The sequence below is a fragment of the Schistocerca piceifrons genome, chromosome 3 (assembly GCF_021461385.2).
Source record: "Schistocerca piceifrons isolate TAMUIC-IGC-003096 chromosome 3, iqSchPice1.1, whole genome shotgun sequence".
Taxonomy (NCBI): domain Eukaryota; kingdom Metazoa; phylum Arthropoda; class Insecta; order Orthoptera; family Acrididae; genus Schistocerca; species Schistocerca piceifrons.
Window position 1 is genome coordinate 204,719,068 of NC_060140.1, and position 21,575 is coordinate 204,740,642.

Genomic DNA, 21,575 nt, shown 5'->3' on the forward strand with positions numbered 1-21,575 from the left:
GAACCGTCGTCATCCCTTCAGGTACAACCACCGCCACCGTGTTACTCTAGATACTACAATATTCACACTCAGCAGATACACTTGAGACACATCTATCACTAACCGAGTGGAAAGGGGACACTGTGTGCGGAGGAAGAAAAGCCTTTCCGGTAAGGTGGCTGAACATCCCCTCGGGATATCCCGGACAACGATGCCACATGTTCTTTTCTTTTTCATTTATGGTAGCTGACGACGAATACTTGACTGAAATTTTAATTTAGGTCATCAGGGATCAAATCTACCCATTACGAAAACAAAACATTAATCTAAATCCATTGAAATAGGGTGCAGAGTAATAACCTCTACCAGTCACAATTGAAGGTGATTTTATTTTACACGCAACTGGTTTCGGGCTTGTGCGAATCTTCAGGAGCTAGGCATTCAGGTACATATTTCCATACTCATTGTTGGAGATCAGTATGGCTGGTGTATTCATATCGTTTTCACTTTACGTTTATCCCATTTTTGCACAAAAATATTTCGCTTTTTACATATTAACTTTATGTTAGTCACCATGCTAATTGTTGGTGCTTCCATATTAAGTCTTTGGTAAAGTAGTGGCGCTTTAGATGTTGGTAACTTCAGACACACATGCACTCACGACGTTGTTCCCTGAAACATGTTGTGAGTGCATTTGTGTCAGAAGTTACCAACACCTAAAGTGCCACTGCTTTATCAAAAACATAATATGGAAGCGCCAACAATAAACATGGTTACTAAAATACAGGTAACGCGTAAAAAAAAACGAAATACTTGCTACAAAAATGTCAAAAATGTAATGTGAAAACGATATATATATACACCAGTTTCATTGGTCTCCAACACTGAGTGTGGAAGCAAGTACCTGAATGTATACCACAAGCCCGAAACTGGTGTGTATTAAATAAAATCAGCTTTTATTGTCACTGTAGCTGTTATTATTGTACACTCTATAAAGGAACAGTTACGGAGTTTAACTGCATCCATTATGGACAAAATACATAAAATCCATTGGCTTAAAAGCAAAGTACTTTTTTTTTTTGTCAAGGAATACATTTTGTCACTTTCTGGACAAAAGTGTCTCTCTTTGCCATTATACCATTGTACTTGTAACTGAATGGTATATGCGGTCTTAATTTGCAGTAGATAATGACTTTGTAGAATGTAACAAATTAGACGTGGCTTAGGGATCCAGCAGTGCACAATTTGTACCTGTAGCTACAGGCAAGTGACTACCCCTCCTCCCTCATTTCCACTACTGCCCTACTTAACTTACGCTGTAGTTCATGCAGCTGTCACCATTAAACGTAGAATGATTGGATACTGACGAAAGAATACTGGTCAAACGAATTTTTGAAGGAAGATTACGAGGTAAATAAATATTCTTACAAAGAGTTTATTTAGTAAAAAATAATATTATAAACACGCTAACAGTTCACAATGAATTACTGCCATTGATGTAAGGAGAAAATAGATGTATATCAATGTAAAATGATTCCTTTCGATTTGACTTTATACTTCACTGGGTGTTGTCGAGGACATCTGCAAAATAAATATCACAGTCAGTGGGAAAGACGTGCTAAGCAACATAGTTATAATACATAAATCATACAAAGACGCATACATAAAAAATAAAACTGGAAATTACTGCGTACTTGAATTAATTCTTGCTGTTTATTGGGCAGAAAACATTTATACTTTATTGAACGGCGTAAGACAATTTACTGAAAGTAATATCCTTTCACGTAACAAAAGGATTCCTTGATAAAATGTTCAGATTCTTTTGAAGCTGATCGACTCATGGAGGCAGTTTTCAAGATGTTTAAAATGTGTCAAGTGTTGTTCGTAGACGCCATGCTGCATGAACTAAAACAAATGGTAGTCGGAAGGGGCGATATCCGGTGAATATGGCGAATGGGGTAAGAAATCCTATCGAAGTTCCTTCAAGCTCGGTTTGCAACATGTCGTGAAACAGAATGACTTTGTCTTGTGCATAAGTCTACTGCGGGCGTTTGTCTTCAAATGTGCGACTCGGGTTGAGTAATTGTGCTTTTCAACGTTCAGAATTCGCCTTTTTACCGGTTGCAGTAGTTCATGATTCACCACAGCGACAAGGATGAGTTCCGTCACGCACCTCAAAATTGCTGTTTCTAAATCTTCGAAACCAATCTCGGACGTTGTTTCCGACAGATCATGTTGTCCATACGCTCCCACTAGCAAACTGTGACTTTCCGCAGCAGATTTCTTGAGATAAACGTAGAAGACTACTATTTTGTTGGTACAAAACCCGACATGTTGAAGGCATTAAATGGGTATATTATGTTCATTCCATTCGAAAGTCACACACAGATCTTAAAGTGTAATGTTTCTACTGTGAAATGCGTCTCGTGTCCCTGAACTAGTACAACTACTGAGCAATTTAGTCAACAGCAAGAATTAATTCAAGCTCCCAGTACAGTGACACAAAATCTACATACTTTGTGACTGTGAAACCTAAGCCCCATATGAGAACAGCATGAAAAAATAAACCGTGTATAGTTCACTTCTACATGCAAAATTCTGTCGCAGATACAAGTAATTATCTCAAGAGGAACAGAAGGTAAAGAAGTGGAATGCAAGACAAAGAGTAAATTTTAGTTTTAGACAAAAGGTGTATCACAAACCTGTGTACAGGAGATAATGTCGTTCACGAAAGGATAGAAAGCTAGGTAGGCGGTATAACTATAGGATCTATGATACGACGATTGCTTGTTTTACAGAATTTTTGCATGTAATGTTTCAAAACGATGTAATAACTATGAAAATATACGCTAACGATTAAAACTATACCATTTAATAAGGAAAAGAGTAGTACCGTATTTTACGGACTAAAATACCACCTTAATTTTAAGTAGTTTTGTAAAATTAACATTTTTATCATTTTTATTATTAGATTGCAATGCCAGACTAAAAAAAAAATTTCTTAGTTCATAAAACCGAACTGACCTTTAAAATCCCTGAAAATCGTCATTTGAACTTTATTCTTCTCCTTCTTCCTCCTCCTTTTCGTCGTCATCGTTGTCCTCTCCACATATAAGCTGGCCTTCACTGCCTTCGACAGCGTTACTTATGCCGCACGTCTTGAATGGTTTAACAATAATGTCTTCTCTCACTTTAGACCACGACTGTTTAATCCACTGACGCTGATTGTAGGTCGTTTTAAAGAACCCTTAGTCGTGAATTCATGTTTGGTTTTATCCGTCATCCATTCCATTTCTCTCTCATATGTACATTAAATGGTCTATTTATCGAGACATCAAGAGGTTGCAGTTGTGAAGTAAGTCCTCCCGAAGTAAGAGCAAGCTCTGTACTTCCCTGTCTCAGTTTCTCTTGCACAGAATTTTTCAAATGTCTTCTAAATTGGTCTGGCACAAGAAGAGTACTTTTCTTCAATCAAGCACCTTTCATCTCTCCCACACTCTGTTAATCCATAATTTCATACCAGCCTCGTCCATCCAACCCTTGTCACGTACGTGAACAACATCTGGCTGTATTTCGGAAGGTTTTGGTACTGTTTTGCGCTTGAAAATGATCATTGAATTAAGTTCAGTAACGTCAGCACAATATGAAAGGACAACAATTTAGTGTATTTTTCATGTCTTGTTTTTACAGTTACAAATTTAGCGCCTTTCATGGCAACAGTTCCGTTACTTGACACATCAAATGTCAGAGGAATATCGTTGATATTCGCTATTTGGCTTACTTCCAGGAAATATAATATTTTCTCTTCACATTCTTGTGGCATTTTCTGACATATCTTGGTTTTAGTTCGCATGCTAAGTCCATGACGCTTCATAAATCTATAGCGCCAACCAACTCTGTCCTTAAAGTCTGTTAAGTTCCACTGTAGCGCTAGCTTACGAGCGTGTGTTTGAATCATTCTGTATTAACTCCAGTGCCATTTAGACGGTGTGCTTGACTTCAGTTCAGTACGTCATTTTCTAGTTTTGGACATTTTGCATTCAGTCATCTATTTGCACATTTAGTTTTCTTCATATATTTCAGTTCTTCTTTGCCAGCAAACAAATCGCGAATGGTTTTTTTCTGTTGGCGGAGGGTCGAAATGCCGCTCAGGTGCTCGTTTCCACGTTCTTCTACACATGCTATTACTTTGAATTTAAAGCCCGCAAAACATGTATAGCTTTAATTTTTCCATCACGAAACTAGCTACTAACAAAAATATTGTACTATTACCTATAACACAGATCACTTTCAATTCAAGTTTCTTAGCACCGTAGACGGCAATGACGCATCATAGGCTACACAGTGTTCTGGATTTGTCATGGAGGGGCGGGAGAGAGACAGTGTTACCAAGTTTGCGAATCCCCACAACTCACGTTCGTCGCTTCGGTGCACTGCTGCTACCAGTTGACTCCAGTGTTGACAGATAGAGATAGGTTCCCCGCGGCGTCGAATTTATGGCTATTTTTAAGACCGAAGGAAGTTTTGAATGTAACACTTGTAATGGTTCTTTATTTACGTCACCATTACAGCACTATAACCCCAGTTCTCGATATCAGTAATATCGTACTACTTTTCTGCGAAGTAACAGACATATTTTTGTGACAATATTCACATTGGTTTTATTAATGTATAGGTACTGCGATGCATCGATATATTACAGTGATATGGTTCTTGTGTGTATTCATTTCTGCGAGACTCTCATAATCTTTGACTTACTTATAATCGTTTTGGCGCGAATGCGCACAGAGCAGTCTTTCTTTCACTTTGCACAAGTTAAGTTGTTATTTCGCATTGTAAAAGAACAGTCGAGTCTTGTGTTTAGTTAAAATGGAAATTAAATATATGAAGATTGATACAAAACAGTTTTCTTGATGATGTGCCAATTAAGAAGAAGTATATGTGAATTTACAAGAAGTTCAATAAAAATGTGGATCGTGAACACCAAGTCAAAAATTATTTCTACCATACCATTGTTCTGATCTGGGATTGTTTGATCATCAAGAATTTCCTGAAAAACGCATTTGTTAGGTCTTCAAATATTGCTAAAATACAGATCTGGGCCTTCTAGCAGTCAAAATGGAATCACCCTAGAATCAACAAGATGAGCCATAACAACTTTGACGAAATCTAGGTGGGAATCCATTCAAGATAAGTGCCAAAATTAATGACTTTTTTACAGTGACTTCATTATTTCCATTCTGACGATACCATCCACAGTCAAGAACTTTGTTGTTGCTCGATAAAGCGAACATATGCTGCGTGAGCAACATTATTAATCTGATTTCTAACCTACTTTGCAAGTGGTGGTATTGTTATAGACTGTACATTTTTATATTAATTTCGAGTATGAGACGCACCTGTACTTGAGAGGCAATTTTTCGAAGAAAAAATTGCGTCTTATAGTCCGTAAAATACGGTAAATTGTTATGAATTGCTCAGTTTTTGGTTATGGATACAGTTAGTTTTGTTGTTATGTTGTTAAGCCAAGATGCTGTGTTGGGCAACGTGGAATACTTAGCGTTCGTTGACTGCGCAGATGCTGAGAACCAGTATTAGAAGAATGCAAATAAAAAAAAGAATGTAAAACAAATCACCTCTATCAGATAAACAAATAAGTGTTTCATAATTTTGTTTTGAAATTGATAAATTTACAGATTTGTTATCGAATAAGATTATTTTTTTCTGCTACGGATAAGCAATTTTTTAAAGAGTGAAAACAAGAGCAATCTCAGAATAAATATTTTCTCCCAAATTTACATGATTATCTTCATTTTTACTAGCATACTTAAAATTCAGAATGAGATTTTTACTCTGCAGTGGAGTGTGCGCTGATATGAAACTTCCTGGCAGATTAAAACTGTGTGGTAGAGCACTTTCCCGCGAAAGGCAAAGGTCCCAAGTTCGAGTCTCGGTCCGGCAGACAGTTTTAATGCGCCAGGAAGTTTCATAATTGATATTTCCCGACTATTCCACGTTAACGTTCGAGAGCAACTGTCTTTTCCACTTCTTACTGTGCTAACTTTTTTACATTTTATTTAGGGAAATACAAATACCTGTTGCCAAATGGATGAAGTTTACGATGAAGTGTGTTTGAGAGCCAAGAATGAGTTGAGTTGGTAGATTCAACTACCACAGTAAATGATATTCCATAATATGCGGACTTACTCTACTTCTCGCTAGCTCTTTCCTTTTTGTAGTAAATATTTTTCAAGAATACGCCATATAGTTACCAGAAGCTCTGTTGTCGTCAGCTGCTGCAGCACAAGGACAGGCCTTTGGAGCGAGGAGCCCGCAGTTCCAGCCACTGCTCCTGGTTGGGGACATACATTTCCGCTGGCAGTGTGTCCATTGCTTCCGAGGCGTTGGAGCCATTTGGCGATTCAGGTACTGTAAAGTATTCAGACAGGCAATATATAGTGACTGGGATAGCAACCACTACGAAGCATTTAGTCATCAGGATGGTATGTAGATGGTATGTAATAAACAGTTCTACATCTACGTGATTACTCTGCTATTCACATTGAAGTGACTGGCAGAGGGTTCAATGAACCACCTTCAAGCTGTCTCTCTACCGTTCCACTCTCGAATGGCACGAGGGAAAAACGAGCACTTAAATTTTTCTGTGCGAGCCCTGATTTCTCTTATTTTATCGTGATGATCATTTCTCCCTATGTAGGTTGGTGCCGACAGACTCTTTTCGCAATCGGAGGAGAAAAGTGGTGACTGAAATTTCATGAGAAGATCCCGTCGCAACGAAAACGCCTTTGTTTTAGTGATTGCCACTTCAATTCACGTATCATGTCTGTGACACTATCTCCCCCTATTTCGCGATAATACAAAACGAGCTGCCCTTCTTTGTACTTTTTCGATGTCATCCGTCAGTCCCACCTGATACGGATTTCACCCCACTCAGCAGTACTCCAGAATAGGGCGGACAATCGTGGTGTAAGCAGTCTCTTTAGAAGACCTGTTGCACCTTCTAAGTGTTATGCCAATGAATCGCAGTCTTTGGTTTGCTCTACCCACAATATTACCTATGCGATCGTTCCAATTTAGGTTATTTGTAATTGTAATCCCTAAGTATTTAGCTGAATTTACAGCCTTCAGATTTGTGTGACTTATCGCGTAATCGAAATTTAGCTGATTTCCTTTAGTACTCATGTGAATAACTTCACACTTTTCTTTATTCAAGGTCAACTGCCACTTTTCGCACCATACAGATATCTAAATCATTTTGCAAGTCGTTTTGATCATCTGATGACTTTACAAGACGGTAAATGAGAGCATCATCTGCAAACAATCTAAGACGGCTACTCAGATTGTCTGCTATGTCGTTAATATAGATCAGGAACAATAGAGGGCCTATAACACTTTCCTGGGGAACGCCGGATATTACTTCTGTTTTACTCGATGACTTTCCGTCTATTACTACGAACTGTGACCTTTCTGACAGGAAATCACGAATCCAGTCACAAAACTGAGGCGATACTCCGTAGGTACGCAGTTTGGTTAGAAGACGCTTGTGAGGAACAGTGTCAAAAGCCTTCTGGAAATTTAAAAATGTGGAATCAATTTGACATCCCCTGTCAATAGCACTTATTACTTCATGAGTATAAAGAGCTAGTTGTGTTTCACAAGGACGGATTTTCTGAATCCGTGCTGACTGTACGTCAATAAATCGTTAAATACATAAATCAAGGAAAACTATTGTAATTTAAATGCCAAATTCGGAAAAAAACATCAAGTTTGCGAACACCTGAAACAGCATGAATATCAAAATGAAAACAACGTTCCCGAGAAAGAATCTATTTTCTCCATAACTAGCGACAGGCATGGAATGCCCAAAATGAACGCGCTACTTTGAATAGCACAAGTGACAAATGTAGCCTCGATGTTTTCCGCAACGCAAATATTGTGTAAGAAATTTTTTAATGAACTAGTTGCTCCAAGGAAGGTGAAAACTGCCCTTCTTAGATTTTCTAGCTGAGTAGAAGCCTTTAAAAATACATAGTCATCCAATAAAGGATCGTAATCACATTTATTGCGAAACTGACTTTTCCTAGCGGGGAGCTCTGTTACTGCAGTCTGTCTTAACGTAATGCCTAAAACACATTACACATTTTGATAAAGTACACTTGCATTTGCGAAAATTGCAACAGCAAGGACACTTTCTGCGACCTCCCTTCTCGTTAAAGCTGACACCATAGTAACAACCTCAATAAACTCGCCGCGTTGTTTGAACTGTTGGCAAACAGGGTAGTTGAGGTTAAAAAAGAAGTCTGAATCTTCCCACCATGGAGCAGTCTCCGTTTTGTAATGCTTTCAGTTCGACCCACTCCACCTTCCGTCAAACAGATGGGCCGTTTACGCTTCTCTTGCGTACGAACGTAGTCGTGCCGATAAAAAAAAAAAACTTGTACTACTCGTGTTCTTTTATAGTACGTTTAAGGCGTCTCCTTGTAATTTATGATAAAACGGGCCGAATGAAGTGGAGATGCTAAAATGTGATGTGAATGAAATTAACTTCTTTTCACGAACATGACAATAGACAACTCATTAAAATATTGCAAAACTGTAGCTCATCTTTTCGTTGGGAAGTCGAGACTAGTGTAACCATCATCTCCTTATACGCCGCAAGCAGAGCTTGAAGAACATGAAAACAAACTGGGACGACCCTCCACGTGGTTTCTATCTTAATAACAAAGTTTCAAAAATGGCTCTGAGCACTATGGGACTTAATATCTGTGGTCATCAGTCCCCTAGAACTTAGAACTACTTAAACCTAACTAACCTAAGGACATCACACACATCCATGCCCGAGGCAGGGTTCGAACCTGCGACCGTAGCGGTCACGCGGTTCCAGGTTGAAGCGCCTAGAACCGCACGGCTACTACGGCCGGCCCAACAAAGTTTCAACAGTGGCTACTGGAGGTCCGCGTCAGGCAAGCTACCAACCAAAACATATCCGAAGCATGTTCGTTGAGCGACATGTGAGGCGAACGAGTAGATCAAGTAAACATTTGTACCCTAAACCTTCGAAAAAGATTTGCACATTTTTTACCGCATGTAGCTGGCTATAGCCGGCTTAATCAGTACGAATTTGCATTCCCTTTCGCCTGGATATGTGCGCTGTTTCGGTTAGGAAGCGTGTCATACGAGGAGGAGTTGGAAAATAAGTTTCCCCTGTCGACTGTGGGCAGAGTTGTGTGATATGGGCGAAAGACGACACGGCAGGTGAACGCACACGTGCAAGACACCGATACATCATTGGGTAGAAGTAGACCGCGATCAAGCAGATGGCGCTGGCGCAGTGCCTGCGCAAAGCGGAGGCCAGTCGCTCAGTCTTTTCCCGAAGCTATGAAGAGAAGGTGAGTTTTGGAGTCGTGGTCAAAGGCGAAAGTGAGAGCTGTTATCCACTATGAATGGGCAGGTGGAGCCTCAGGCACAGAAATTCATAACCGCCTTGTTGAGGTGTATGGGTCAGGTGTGATGTCGAGGCAAATGGTGCTGAGATGGTGCCAGCAATTCAGTGATGGACGTCAGCAAGTGCAGGACACACCGAGACCTGGACGGACGCGCACGGCCACTACAGATGCAAATGTCAGGATGGTGGATGACATGATTAGAGCGAACCGGCGTATCACCATCGATGGAATAGCGGCAGAACTTGGAATCGGACATGAGAGAGCTCACAAGATCATCCACGACATTCTTCGACACAGGAAGGTATCAGCACGATGGATGCCGCACCAACTGACCCCGACACACATGGAACAACGCATGGCGTTCAGCCTGGAACAGCTCGTGCGTTACCTTGAATCTGGCAATGACCATCTGTTTCGGATTGTGACGGGGGATGAAACGTGGGGCCACCATTACACGTCCGAATCGAAGGCCGCATCCATGGAGTGGAAACATCCGCCATCACCTGTCCGAATGAAGTTCAAAAGCACTCCGTGTGTAGGTAAAGTGCTACTCGCCGTTTTCTGGGACGCCAAAGGAGTTTTGCTGCTGGACTTACTGGAGGATGCAACCATTGAAACACGTATGTAACATAGCAGCGATGGCGAGGCATTGTAGCATCTGTGACCAGAGAGTATGCGCTTGACCGCGCGAGTGTTGCGAGCGGTTCTCAGTCAGTAGCAGTCAGTCAGTCGTTGCGAGGCAGTCAGTCGTTGCGAGTCTGTCAGTTCAGTCGTTGCGAGTTTGTAGCTCTGTCTAGTTGAGAGCAGTACTCAGTCTGTAGTCGTCATGCAGAGCGGTCGGTCAGCAGTCGCAGCCCAGTGCGGTTGTGTGATGTAGGCGGTCGGCAACACTGGTCAAGATAGTGAATAAGGTATACTGTTAATTAATATAATCATTAGATAATGAAAAATTTTATTTATTGTAATTATTCTCCAACAAGTTCCCCAATAATAATTTTTATTTCAAAAGCATTTTTCAAAAATTTAATTTTTTATTGAACTAAAGATTTCGTTGCACTTCCCATTTCATTCCACTTCTTTTGAAGAAAAATTTCACTAAAATCACAAAAAAAGAGAATATTATTATTTGCAATGCAGTTCCTCCAAGCGCTGCGCAACAACAAGAGCAGAAATGTGACATCCATTTATTCTGAGGTAAGACTTTAATTCTGATTGTTTTGCACAGGGCCAAAGACCGATATTTCGGTTTAATTGTAATTTCTTGTCACTGAACGGACCTTAAATTTCGTGAAGAATTTATATTTGAGTCAGATTGCGTATTTCACATTTTTGTTGCCATTGTCAGTACATTTCATTGTGGGCAGGTTACGCTTAGAGCCATGTCCATCAGCACTTCTAATTAGTATTGTCCATACTTTTTTCTTTTCAAAATTATTGTGGGGACGTTACACTTGGGTCCCATTTCTATTAAGTATTATGTTTCTTTTTCTTTTAAAATTTTTGTGGGGAGGTTACACTTGGCGACACCCAGTCCAGGATCGTATTTCGTTGAGAGTCTTTTGAGCGACAGTCAGATATCTGCTCTTGTTTGCTTAGATATAATTAGGATTTAGCGCAACGCTTTTAATAATATTGTGACTTTCTCTCTACAGGTCAACGGCAATTTGTTGCTTTGTTGTATTTGTGTGTTGCTTTTGCATTGTGCTTATTTATTTTGTGAATAATTTTGACTATTGTTAAAATGCCGCGAAAGACTGTGAATAGTGTATCGCGAGGTATTTTGAATGAAATTACCGACTTAAACAGCGTGACCGATAGTAATTGCGACACGCAGTGTAATGATGACAATCCTGCGTTCACTAACAATCAGTGCATTCCAACCACTAGTGATGACTTTTACCCTGATGATGAACAAACGAACCCAATTGTCTCGTCTGTTAATTTGACGACAATTGATGACGCGGGACGCCCTATTATAATGAGCGCTGCCCAGCTTAACACACCCCATTTGGAAAACTCAAGTGACGTACAGACGAATTTGTGTAATGAAAATGAACAGGATACACAAAGTACGACGGATTTATTTAATTCCGAAATAGTGAGTGACAGTGTAGGTCCGACTGATAAACCTTTCTGTAAATTACAGAATGACCAAATGGTCACGGAAAGCGAGACAATTCCAGATCCACCACTAAACAGTACAGATAGTATATACGTTAATTCTGACTTGGTACGAATTGTGACAAGATTGCTACAACAGCAAAGTGAGAAAATTGACAACTATTTCAAACAACTTAGCGAAACAATTAATGAAAGTTTCAAACTGACGAACGAGAAACAAGACAACCTTAACGAACGGAGCAGACAAGTTAGTGAAGAGAATACAGCTATTACCGTGCAATGCCAGGACAATAAAGAACAATTACGTGAGGATACTCAGGCTTGTGCTAATTACAGTAATGAAAAAGTTGGCACTGTTGCACAAGAATCAAGTAGCACACGTGTAGGCACAACACAGTCACATAAAGACAAGATTGATGCAATCACTGAACAATGTTTGGCGAACGAAACACAGATACACGAAATTAATGCAGTCACCGAACAATGCCCTAAAAACGCAGTACAGATTCGCGATGATTTAGAGTCAGTGGAAGTTTCATACACTCCGAATACGGAAGTTGACGAGAAAAGTGAACGACACGATAACCAGATTGACGAAAGTATTAAAGTAACAGAATTAACAATTATTTCAGTCACCAATACGTCACAGAATTCGCCACGTTGTGAGCATTTGTCAGAGTCACGCAGCGTGTATAATGTGAACAATTTACAGGGAATACGCGAATTAAAATCCGAAAAGCCACGCGACTTAAAATCTGAAAAGCTACGCAACTTGAAATCCGAAATCACACAGACAAACAGACTTTCACACAAACCTGAACGTATTATCAAACTAAGTGACGAGAACGTAGATTTCGAGCAATTTGCATTTGTAAGAAAATCTAAGGAATTTAATAATGACAGCGTACAGGCACACGCTTTGCACTGTATACGACAATTTATCTTTGTACATTCACCGCTATTACCTGTAATGAAAAAACTAGCTTTGAAGCAGATGCGACAATTTATTTTTGTATTTACAACAGCATTGCCTATAATGAAGGAACTGGAATTAGCAAGAATACAGCTATTTGCTTTTGAATTTATACCGCTATTGCCTGTAACGCAAAAGTTGAAATTTATTTGCAGTGCGTAATTGACCTCAGGGGATTCATTACGCTTTAATGAATATGTGCCGTAGCGAGCATAGGGCCCCGAGCTGTAGTAGTGCTGTTTCATCTTTAGTTTTCTGCACTGCTGCCTTTTCTTCTACTATCCTTTATATCTATCAAAACTGCTCTTTAACTATTGCTCTATGTAGAATTAAGAAATATTGTACTGAAAACCCGATATGACAAATCTTTTACCGAATGTGACAATTTTCAGTAGGCACTCCCGTAATGACAACTACCGCCGTAATTTTAATTACAGATAAAATCGTAATCATCAGTATGTGTAAAATTATTAGTAACAGGAACCACATTTTGGTAACAATAGACCTTTTCACCACAATAGCATGAAAGTCAACCGCTTAGCATACGTAACCAACAATGCAGTCTACAAGGTCAACCAAACTTTAATGTTTCGCCGCGTGCACGTATAGTCCCAGCTCCAACAAATGGTAACGCATGGCAGCAAAGAAATAACTACGTACAGACAACACTCTATTTCAACTCGTATCGCAATGCGCCGTATAGAAATTACTATCACGACAGACGTAAAAAATAATTATGAGCACAATTTTCAGCGTACATTCAATAACAGTCGATCTTTTCAGCAGCAACAACGAATAATCATGAATGAAACAGACAATAGGTGTCATCGATAGCGTAATACGTCAGTAAGAAATAACAGAACAGTTCATATAGTGGATATGCCACAGCATCCTCCCGTAAAATAAATAACGACACATACGATAGATTTTAACCAGTACAGCACAGATTGCATATTACAGTAACGTAAACATTATTTTTGACACGCAGAATTTTGCTCACGAGAATGTTATTTGAAACATGCTTTGTTGAATCCTCCACTCTTATCGCACCCAGATCTTACCAGAAATTTTTCCATTGCCACCGACAGTTCCAACACCGCTTTAGGTGTACATATTTTCCAGGAAATAGAAGAAGATGGTTCAACAGTAATTAAAAACATCGCATTTGCAAGTCGCATTTTGTCACCCGCTGAACGAAATTATTCCGTTACAGAATTAGAAACATTATGTGTTGTATGGGCTTTCACGAGATTTAGGCACTTTCTTTATGGCAGACATACCACTGTCTACACAGACCACAGAGCAATACAATTTTTGCTTTCAGCTAAATTTACTCACGACAGATTAAGTAGATGGAAACTATATTTACAAGAATTTAATTTTACGATTGTTCACATTCCCGGTACACAAAATGTTATAGCAGACGCACTATCGCGTTCTCTCGGCAACAATCAGCAAGACGTAGCAACCAACTTCTGCAAAACAAATTTCAGTGTCATGTACATTCAGCAAGTTGCATTTGAAAACTTTATTTCATCGTCATTACAGGACATAGCACAAGAACAAAACAAAGACAATGTCTGGAAAGAAATTAAACACCTTTGGCAAGATAGGAATAATGTTACGATTAGAAACCATTACACTGTACGCAATGACGTTCTGTTTCGCCGCTCTCATCCTGACAGCAACAATTGGTTAGTATGCATTCCTGACGAACTGGTCAACAAATTAATTTGGTACACTCATTTAAGCTACGCACATTACGGAGCACGAAAATGTTTTCTTATACTGAGACAGAACTGTTATTTTACTAACATGGAAAAACGTATACGACGAGTTTTAGCGTCTTGTAAAATTTGCCAGAAAGCTAAATCAGACACCACTTCACATATTCCTCCGTTATATCCCATTATACCTGTTAAATTAAGACACATGGCCGCTATAGATATTTTTGGTCCGATTCCCAGAACTAACAGAGGTTTTTGCTACATTTTTGTCGCTGTTGAGCTCACTTCAAAATTTGTTACTTTCACTCCATTACGCAAAGCTACTGCTAAAACTGTTTCGAAAGCATTTGTAAAACATTTTCTATCTCAGGTAGGGCATGTAATGAAAGTAATTTCTGACAATGGATCTCAATTTCGTAGTAGCGTATGGACACGCATGTTACGAGCCAGAAACATTTCTCCGATTTATATATCCAAGTACCACGCTTCTTCGAACCCCTGTGAAAGATTAATGAAAGAAATTGGTAAGCTGTGCCGAATATACTGCCACAAAAGACATATTGATTGGGATACACACATACTCTCATTCCAAGATGTAATTAATTCCATTCCAAATGAATCCACTATGCTATCTCCGACTGTTATACTGAAAAACGTTGAACCACCGAACAAAATTAAAGAATTAATAGAATTTCCCAAAAGTCGTCGCCTACGACACCACGAAATAATTGACATTGCGCTGAACAACATCAAACGTGCCGCAGAGCGCCGGAGAAGACAGCAAAAACAGGTTTGTACACGCCGCGACTTTCACGTTGGACAGAAGATACTAGTACGTACACACTATTTATCCAGTAAATTAAAAGGTAAGTGCAGTAAATTTGAACTTCTATACGCAGGTCCGTATCGGATTCGCAGCATCCCTCACCCCAATGTTGTACACGTCGAAACTTTGAGAACCAGAAAATCGAAAGGCAATCACCATATCTCAAACATTAAACCGTTTATTGAGTGAAACCACTGTATGATTCAACACACTATGATGCCATTTACTAATGCAATTATTTCACGTGACTAATTACTGATGATTATCGTATTTTTTCTTGGCAAGTGCCCGGCAAGGTAAGGTTAGCAGGTCGCTTTTCTTGTCGTCACACATCAGACCATGCATATTTTTCCAGATGAATTTACACATTTACGACTATTTCTGCAATTATATTTATGTGACTACTTATTGATGATTATCGTATTTTTTCTTGGCAAGTGCCCGGCAAGGTAAGGTTAGCAGGTCGCTCTTCTTGTCGTTACACATCAGACCGTGCACATTTTCCATTTTTTTTGTGTATATGACTGTATTCCAGTTTTGTTTGTATGCACTATGAAATAGTTAAGATATAACACACACCAGTCGACTTTGACATTTTTTTTTTTTTGCCTTATGACATCTCAACATCGTGACTGTTTCACATTTTTTTTTTTTTTTTTGCTACTGCATTGTATTATTCTGTGTACATTTTTGCATCTGAACACTGTCAACGTCTTTAACATATTACGTTTTCTGTCATGTTATGCTGTAGGGTTAATTATGTTACCATAAACCAGTCATTATCTAGTGGGTATATGATTTAAATGCAGGACATTAATCTTTGTTCATCAATTTCAGAAAGGAATGATGATTCTAAGAAATAAATTTAACATAAATGGAATTTCACCTACGGAATAAACGAAAGGAGATGCAATAACTTTATGAGGAAGAGTAAATGGATCAGGATTAACAAACATTAACAAGAATATACTATACTCATCGAAGAATAGCAGTCTTAACTAATTTTTTCTTTCAGAATACAAGGTGATTGATGCAGGCTGTCAGAGAGAACTACACATCTTAGTTTTAGTGATGAAATATGCTAGAGATAAGGAATAGTTATGTAATGAGTAATGAAGTGATTTTTTGCAGATGATAATGAATACTGATGAATAATGATGAAGAATATGCTGATATGAATAATGAAGTTTTTCTTTACAGGTGATGATGATAATGGTGTTATGATGAGATGTATAATGAAGTTTTTTTCTTTACAGATGAGGATAATGTTGAAGTTATGTATTTATGTTATGTAGTTATTTAAGTATTTGTTGCAGTTTGCTTTGACAGCAGGTGTTACATTGCATAGTAGGATGACTGAAAGTTTTGGAAAGGACAGCTATGGAACACATTTTATACACATTTCACTACTTGTTAATTCGAAGTTCACTACTTTTCAGCATAGTGTGCGTTTCTTCTTTCAGGTCAATAATCCGTTTTTGTATTTTTTCCAGGAGAAGCTTTTCATGATACTTACTAAACCTGTTAGTTATTATACCTGTTCTAGTACTTGCATTTTTATATTTTTACCCATTTGTGTCTATCGTTTATAAATGTGATCACATGTACTGCCTTGTTACATAATCTTGCTACAGCTGACTCATGACGAATGACGTTACCTATCCTCATTTGCAGCAATAGGTCAAAAGCAAAAAGTATTATGCCTCAGCAATTAATTATCGATCCCAACGCAATGCATTGCTACCAAAGAAATGTATTACCAGTCCCACATAATGTCACTAGTTTATGATAATTCTGAATAATACTGATCAACTCTGAATAGCATGTCACTTGATTAATGACCTCTTAATGAGACTATATTCAAAATAATGCTTTGTCACTAGCTAATAACTGCCACTGTCTATTATAATGATATTACGTATAATGCCTGTGATTACTAATGATTTGACTGTAATTAACTGATTTTAATAATGACTTTGTAATGGTCTGAATACTACTGAAGAAGGAACACTGTTTATTGTAATGTTACCACTTATAATGCTTGTGATTACTAATGATTTGACTGTAATTAACTGATTTTAATAATGCCTTTGTAATGATCTGAATACTACTGAATGAGGAACACTGTTTATTGTAATGAGTACTTGTAATGCCCATGATTATTAATGCTATGACTGTAATTAACTGATTTTTAATAATGACTTCGTAATAATCTGAATAATACTGAATGATGATTTTATTCAATACTTGCTGGCCACTGAGTGCCAATAATTAATGTCACTCCACGAATTGTGATTAATTATGCCATTGATTAGCTCTTGTTTCCAATGTTGATACTTTGTAATTTGAAATGAATGTGACTGTTTAATAATGCTTTGTAATTAGGAGAAGGCTAATAATTCTTAATATATTGGAATTTCAAATGATTAATTAACGATGCCATACTTTGTTGTTGGAGATGAATGTGACTGTTTCATAATGCTTTGTAATTAGGAAAAGACTAATGATTCTTAATAGATTGGAATGACACATAATTAATTAACTATGGTACTGTTTAATAATGCTTTGTAATTAATTAAGGCTACAAATGATTAATTAATTAACTGTAATTAGACAAATGATTAATTAACGACAAATGATTAATTAACTGTAATTATACAAATGATTAATTAACTGTAATTAGACAAATGATTAATTAATGACAAATGATTAATTAACTGTAATTAGGAAAAGGCTAATGATTCTTAATTATACTCTGTAACTGGAAAAGAATGCGATTATTTAATAATGCTTTGTAACTAGGAAAAGAAGATTACTGATTGTATGTAAAACAATTAATGAACATTTTTCTGTAATACTACATACATGGTACAGAAATGTTCAATAACTGGGCTATGAATGCCGCACACTACTACTGTAATTGACAATATTATGTGACTTAATGTCCTTCACCTTATGAGCTAACTACCCTGAATTACTGCAATGTCCATTTGTCCTGTTTATCCTAGTGATCATGGAGCACTATATTTGGTTTTGCACTAATTCTACGTTGGTGTGCCTTGTAAGAGTGTGGTGTTGACACGACATGCTGTCCACCACCGTGAGCAATGAAGACGTTATTATGGTCCCACTGTTTGGTGTACGTAATGTACTGCCAAAATGAAAACATGGAACATTACTACGACAGTTCAGTGTCTTGGCTACACTGATAAATTCTGATGGGAAAAGAACTTCAAGTTGTGTCACTTGGTGTTGTACTTCTGTGGAAGATATGGACTTTCAGAGCAGCTGTGTGCAATCTAAAGTGCTACAACCATGATGCAATCCTTCCCTTTCCTATCCTGATTCTTGCCACATAGTTCATAGGTTATACATTTTTCGATTCGCTGAACTCCAATGCGAATACACTTATGTCACTTGTCAACATAATATTTTTTGCCAGTCTGTTCATTTGTTCTGCATATGCTAAAGAATTTTTTCAGTGCCTGTGCACTTTATCTGTCAAAAAATTTGTACATACTTTTTTTCTGATTTGCTACTATGTTTTGTACTCACATTTTGTCTTTGTCTGATATATTTTGTACTTAGTGCGTGTGCACAACATTTACTTTATGTACTACATCTAATTATTCTTGCCAGTCTGTTTATTTGTTCTGCATATGCTAAAGAATTTTTTCAGTGCCTGTGCACTTTATCTGTCAAAAAATTTGTACATACTTTTTTTCTGATTTGCTACTATGTTTAGTATTCACATTTTGTCTTTGTCTGATATATTTTGTACTTAGTGCGTGTGCACAACATTTAAATATTCTGTAAGTTGTAGGATTTTGTTAATTAAAGAAAAATTTTGCCGCGATTGGCAAGTCCAAATGACTCACCATCGCTGCCAAATTTTTGCCCCCCCAGTGGAGGGTTATGAAACACGTATGTAACATAGCAGCGATGGCGAGGCATTGTAGCATCTGTGACCAGAGAGTATGCGCTTGACCGCGCGAGTGTTGCGAGCGGTTCTCAGTCAGTAGCAGTCAGTCAGTCGTTGCGAGGCAGTCAGTCGTTGCGAGTCTGTCAGTTCAGTCGTTGCGAGTTTGTAGCTCTGTCTAGTTGAGAGCAGTACTCAGTCTGTAGTCGTCATGCAGAGCGGTCGGTCAGCAGTCGCAGCCCAGTGCGGTTGTGTGATGTAGGCGGTCGGCAACACTGGTCAAGATAGTGAATAAGGTATACTGTTAATTAATATAATCATTAGATAATGAAAAATTTTATTTATTGTAATTATTCTCCAACAAGTTCCCCAATAATAATTTTTATTTCAAAAGCATTTTTCAAAAATTTAATTTTTTATTGAACTAAAGATTTCGTTGCACTTCCCATTTCATTCCACTTCTTTTGAAGAAAAATTTCACTAAAATCACAAAAAAAGAGAATATTATTATTTGCAATGCAGTTCCTCCAAGCGCTGCGCAACAACAAGAGCAGAAATGTGACATCCATTTATTCTGAGGTAAGACTTTAATTCTGATTGTTTTGCACAGGGCCAAAGACCGATATTTCGGTTTAATTGTAATTTCTTGTCACTGAACGGACCTTAAATTTCGTGAAGAATTTATATTTGAGTCAGATTGCGTATTTCACATTTTTGTTGCCATTGTCAGTACATTTCATTGTGGGCAGGTTACGCTTAGAGCCATGTCCATCAGCACTTCTAATTAGTATTGTCCATACTTTTTTCTTTTCAAAATTATTGTGGGGACGTTACACTTGGGTCCCATTTCTATTAAGTATTATGTTTCTTTTTCTTTTAAAATTTTTGTGGGGAGGTTACACCATCAATGCTGCGGTACTGTGCCACTCTGTCGAAATTGAAAGAGGTGATTCGGAGAAAGCAGCCTCGCCTTCTCAGATCTGGCGTTCTCCTGTTGGATGACAATGCGAGACCACACACGGTGACGGCAACGCAAAACCATAATGCAACTATTGGTTGGGAGCGCCTACACCATCCGCCTTACAGTCCGGATCTCGCACCAAGTGACTTCCATCTGCTTCCTGCTTTGAAGAAGACTCTCGGCGGAAGGCGCTTTGGCAGCAATGCTGACGTCAAACAAGCCGTTCAATGCTTCTTACGTATGGAACGCCCTGATTTTTTCCTGGAAGGCTTTCTGAAGCTTATAAAGCGGCATGACAAATCTCTGAATGTATTATCTTTAATGTCTCATTCTCTTTTTTTTTTCCTTTCACGCAGAACTCTGACCACAGTCGACAGGGGAAACTTACTTTCCACCTCTCCGATGTGTAACCGTTGTATACTCTTCTGAGGCAACCGTTGTAACTGCTTCTTGATATCCTGCATAGTGGCGCTGGAACGGAGTTGACATCCGAGCCGGTACAGTAAAAACTCGATTAACCGTCACTCTTTAAACCGTCAGTTTCTTTTAACCGTCACTGCTGTAACAGCATAATAATACTGTAATCACAGAATTCTCTAAGGTGCAGTGACGCGTTCGCTTTGTTTATTTACTCTATTTTAGCGGGAGGTAAATGTACCCGCCCGCCGTAGAATGATACATAAAATATGACCTTCAATTGACGTGCTAACACATCTCCCCCTTTTCTTGTCTTTGTCTCACTTGTGAGGCAACAATCACCACTGGATCGGTTTCCAGTTGTGGCGAGAAGACTGTAACTGTCCCAGTGTATCTATCGGACTGTGCCGTGTTACGTTTTTTCCACTTGAATAAGCTTTATTGACTAATATTTTACACTACCGTATTTAGTGCAGGTGTGTGTGATACAGTGACTTGATAAAATGTCTGGAAATCGTAAACGTGTTGTTTTAGGACTTAATCAAAAACTTGAAATTATAAAACGCTTAAGAAAGGCTGAAACTGCGACAAGTGTAGCGCTGATTTATGGTATTGGAAGAACAACAGTTAACGATATAAAACGTGATGCTGATAAAATAGAACAACATGTGTCAACAATGCAGAGCATGGATGGAGATGTGCGAACAAGAAAGACAATGAAACCTGCAAAATATGATGAATTGGACACTGCAATGTACAGATGGTTTATACAAGTAAGAAGTCAGGGGATTCCACTTTCAGGGCCTATAATAATGGCCAAAGCTGTTGAAATGAACAACAAATTTGATGGTGACTCGTCTTTTAAGGCAAGTATCGGATGGCTCGACAAGTTTAAATTTCGTTATGGCATTCGCCAACTTGATATCAGTGGAGAGAAACTCAGCGTGGATAGCTCTGTAATTGCTGAGTTCCGGGAACAATTTAAAGAAAAAATGGCTGAATTGAATCTTGTTAGGGAGCAAGTTTACAATTGTGATGAAACTGGGCTTCATTGGAAGGCTTTACGACAAAAGACATTAGCATCACTCTCTGAAAAAGCTGCTCCAGGTTTCAAAGTACAAAAAGATCGCATCACTGCTATGGTTTACACAAATGCGACCGGCAATCATAGGCTACCCCTACTTG

At 38.4% G+C, this 21,575-nt stretch overlaps 1 protein-coding gene across 1 annotated transcript in view; it reads right to left on the minus strand.

Moving 5' to 3' along the window:
• Nucleotides 1-1,398: 1,398 nt before the first annotated feature.
• The window catches only part of LOC124789716, a 126,397-nt gene continuing 106,220 nt past the window's right edge, over nucleotides 1,399-21,575 (minus strand). Inside the window, exons 13-14 of the mRNA XM_047257166.1 lie at nucleotides 6,252-6,408; nucleotides 1,399-1,560 (exon numbers count right to left, since the gene is read on the minus strand). Coding sequence (XP_047113122.1) covers nucleotides 6,269-6,408 — 140 coding nt within the window. The 3' untranslated portion in view covers nucleotides 1,399-1,560; nucleotides 6,252-6,268. The remainder of the gene's footprint in view (nucleotides 1,561-6,251; nucleotides 6,409-21,575) is intronic.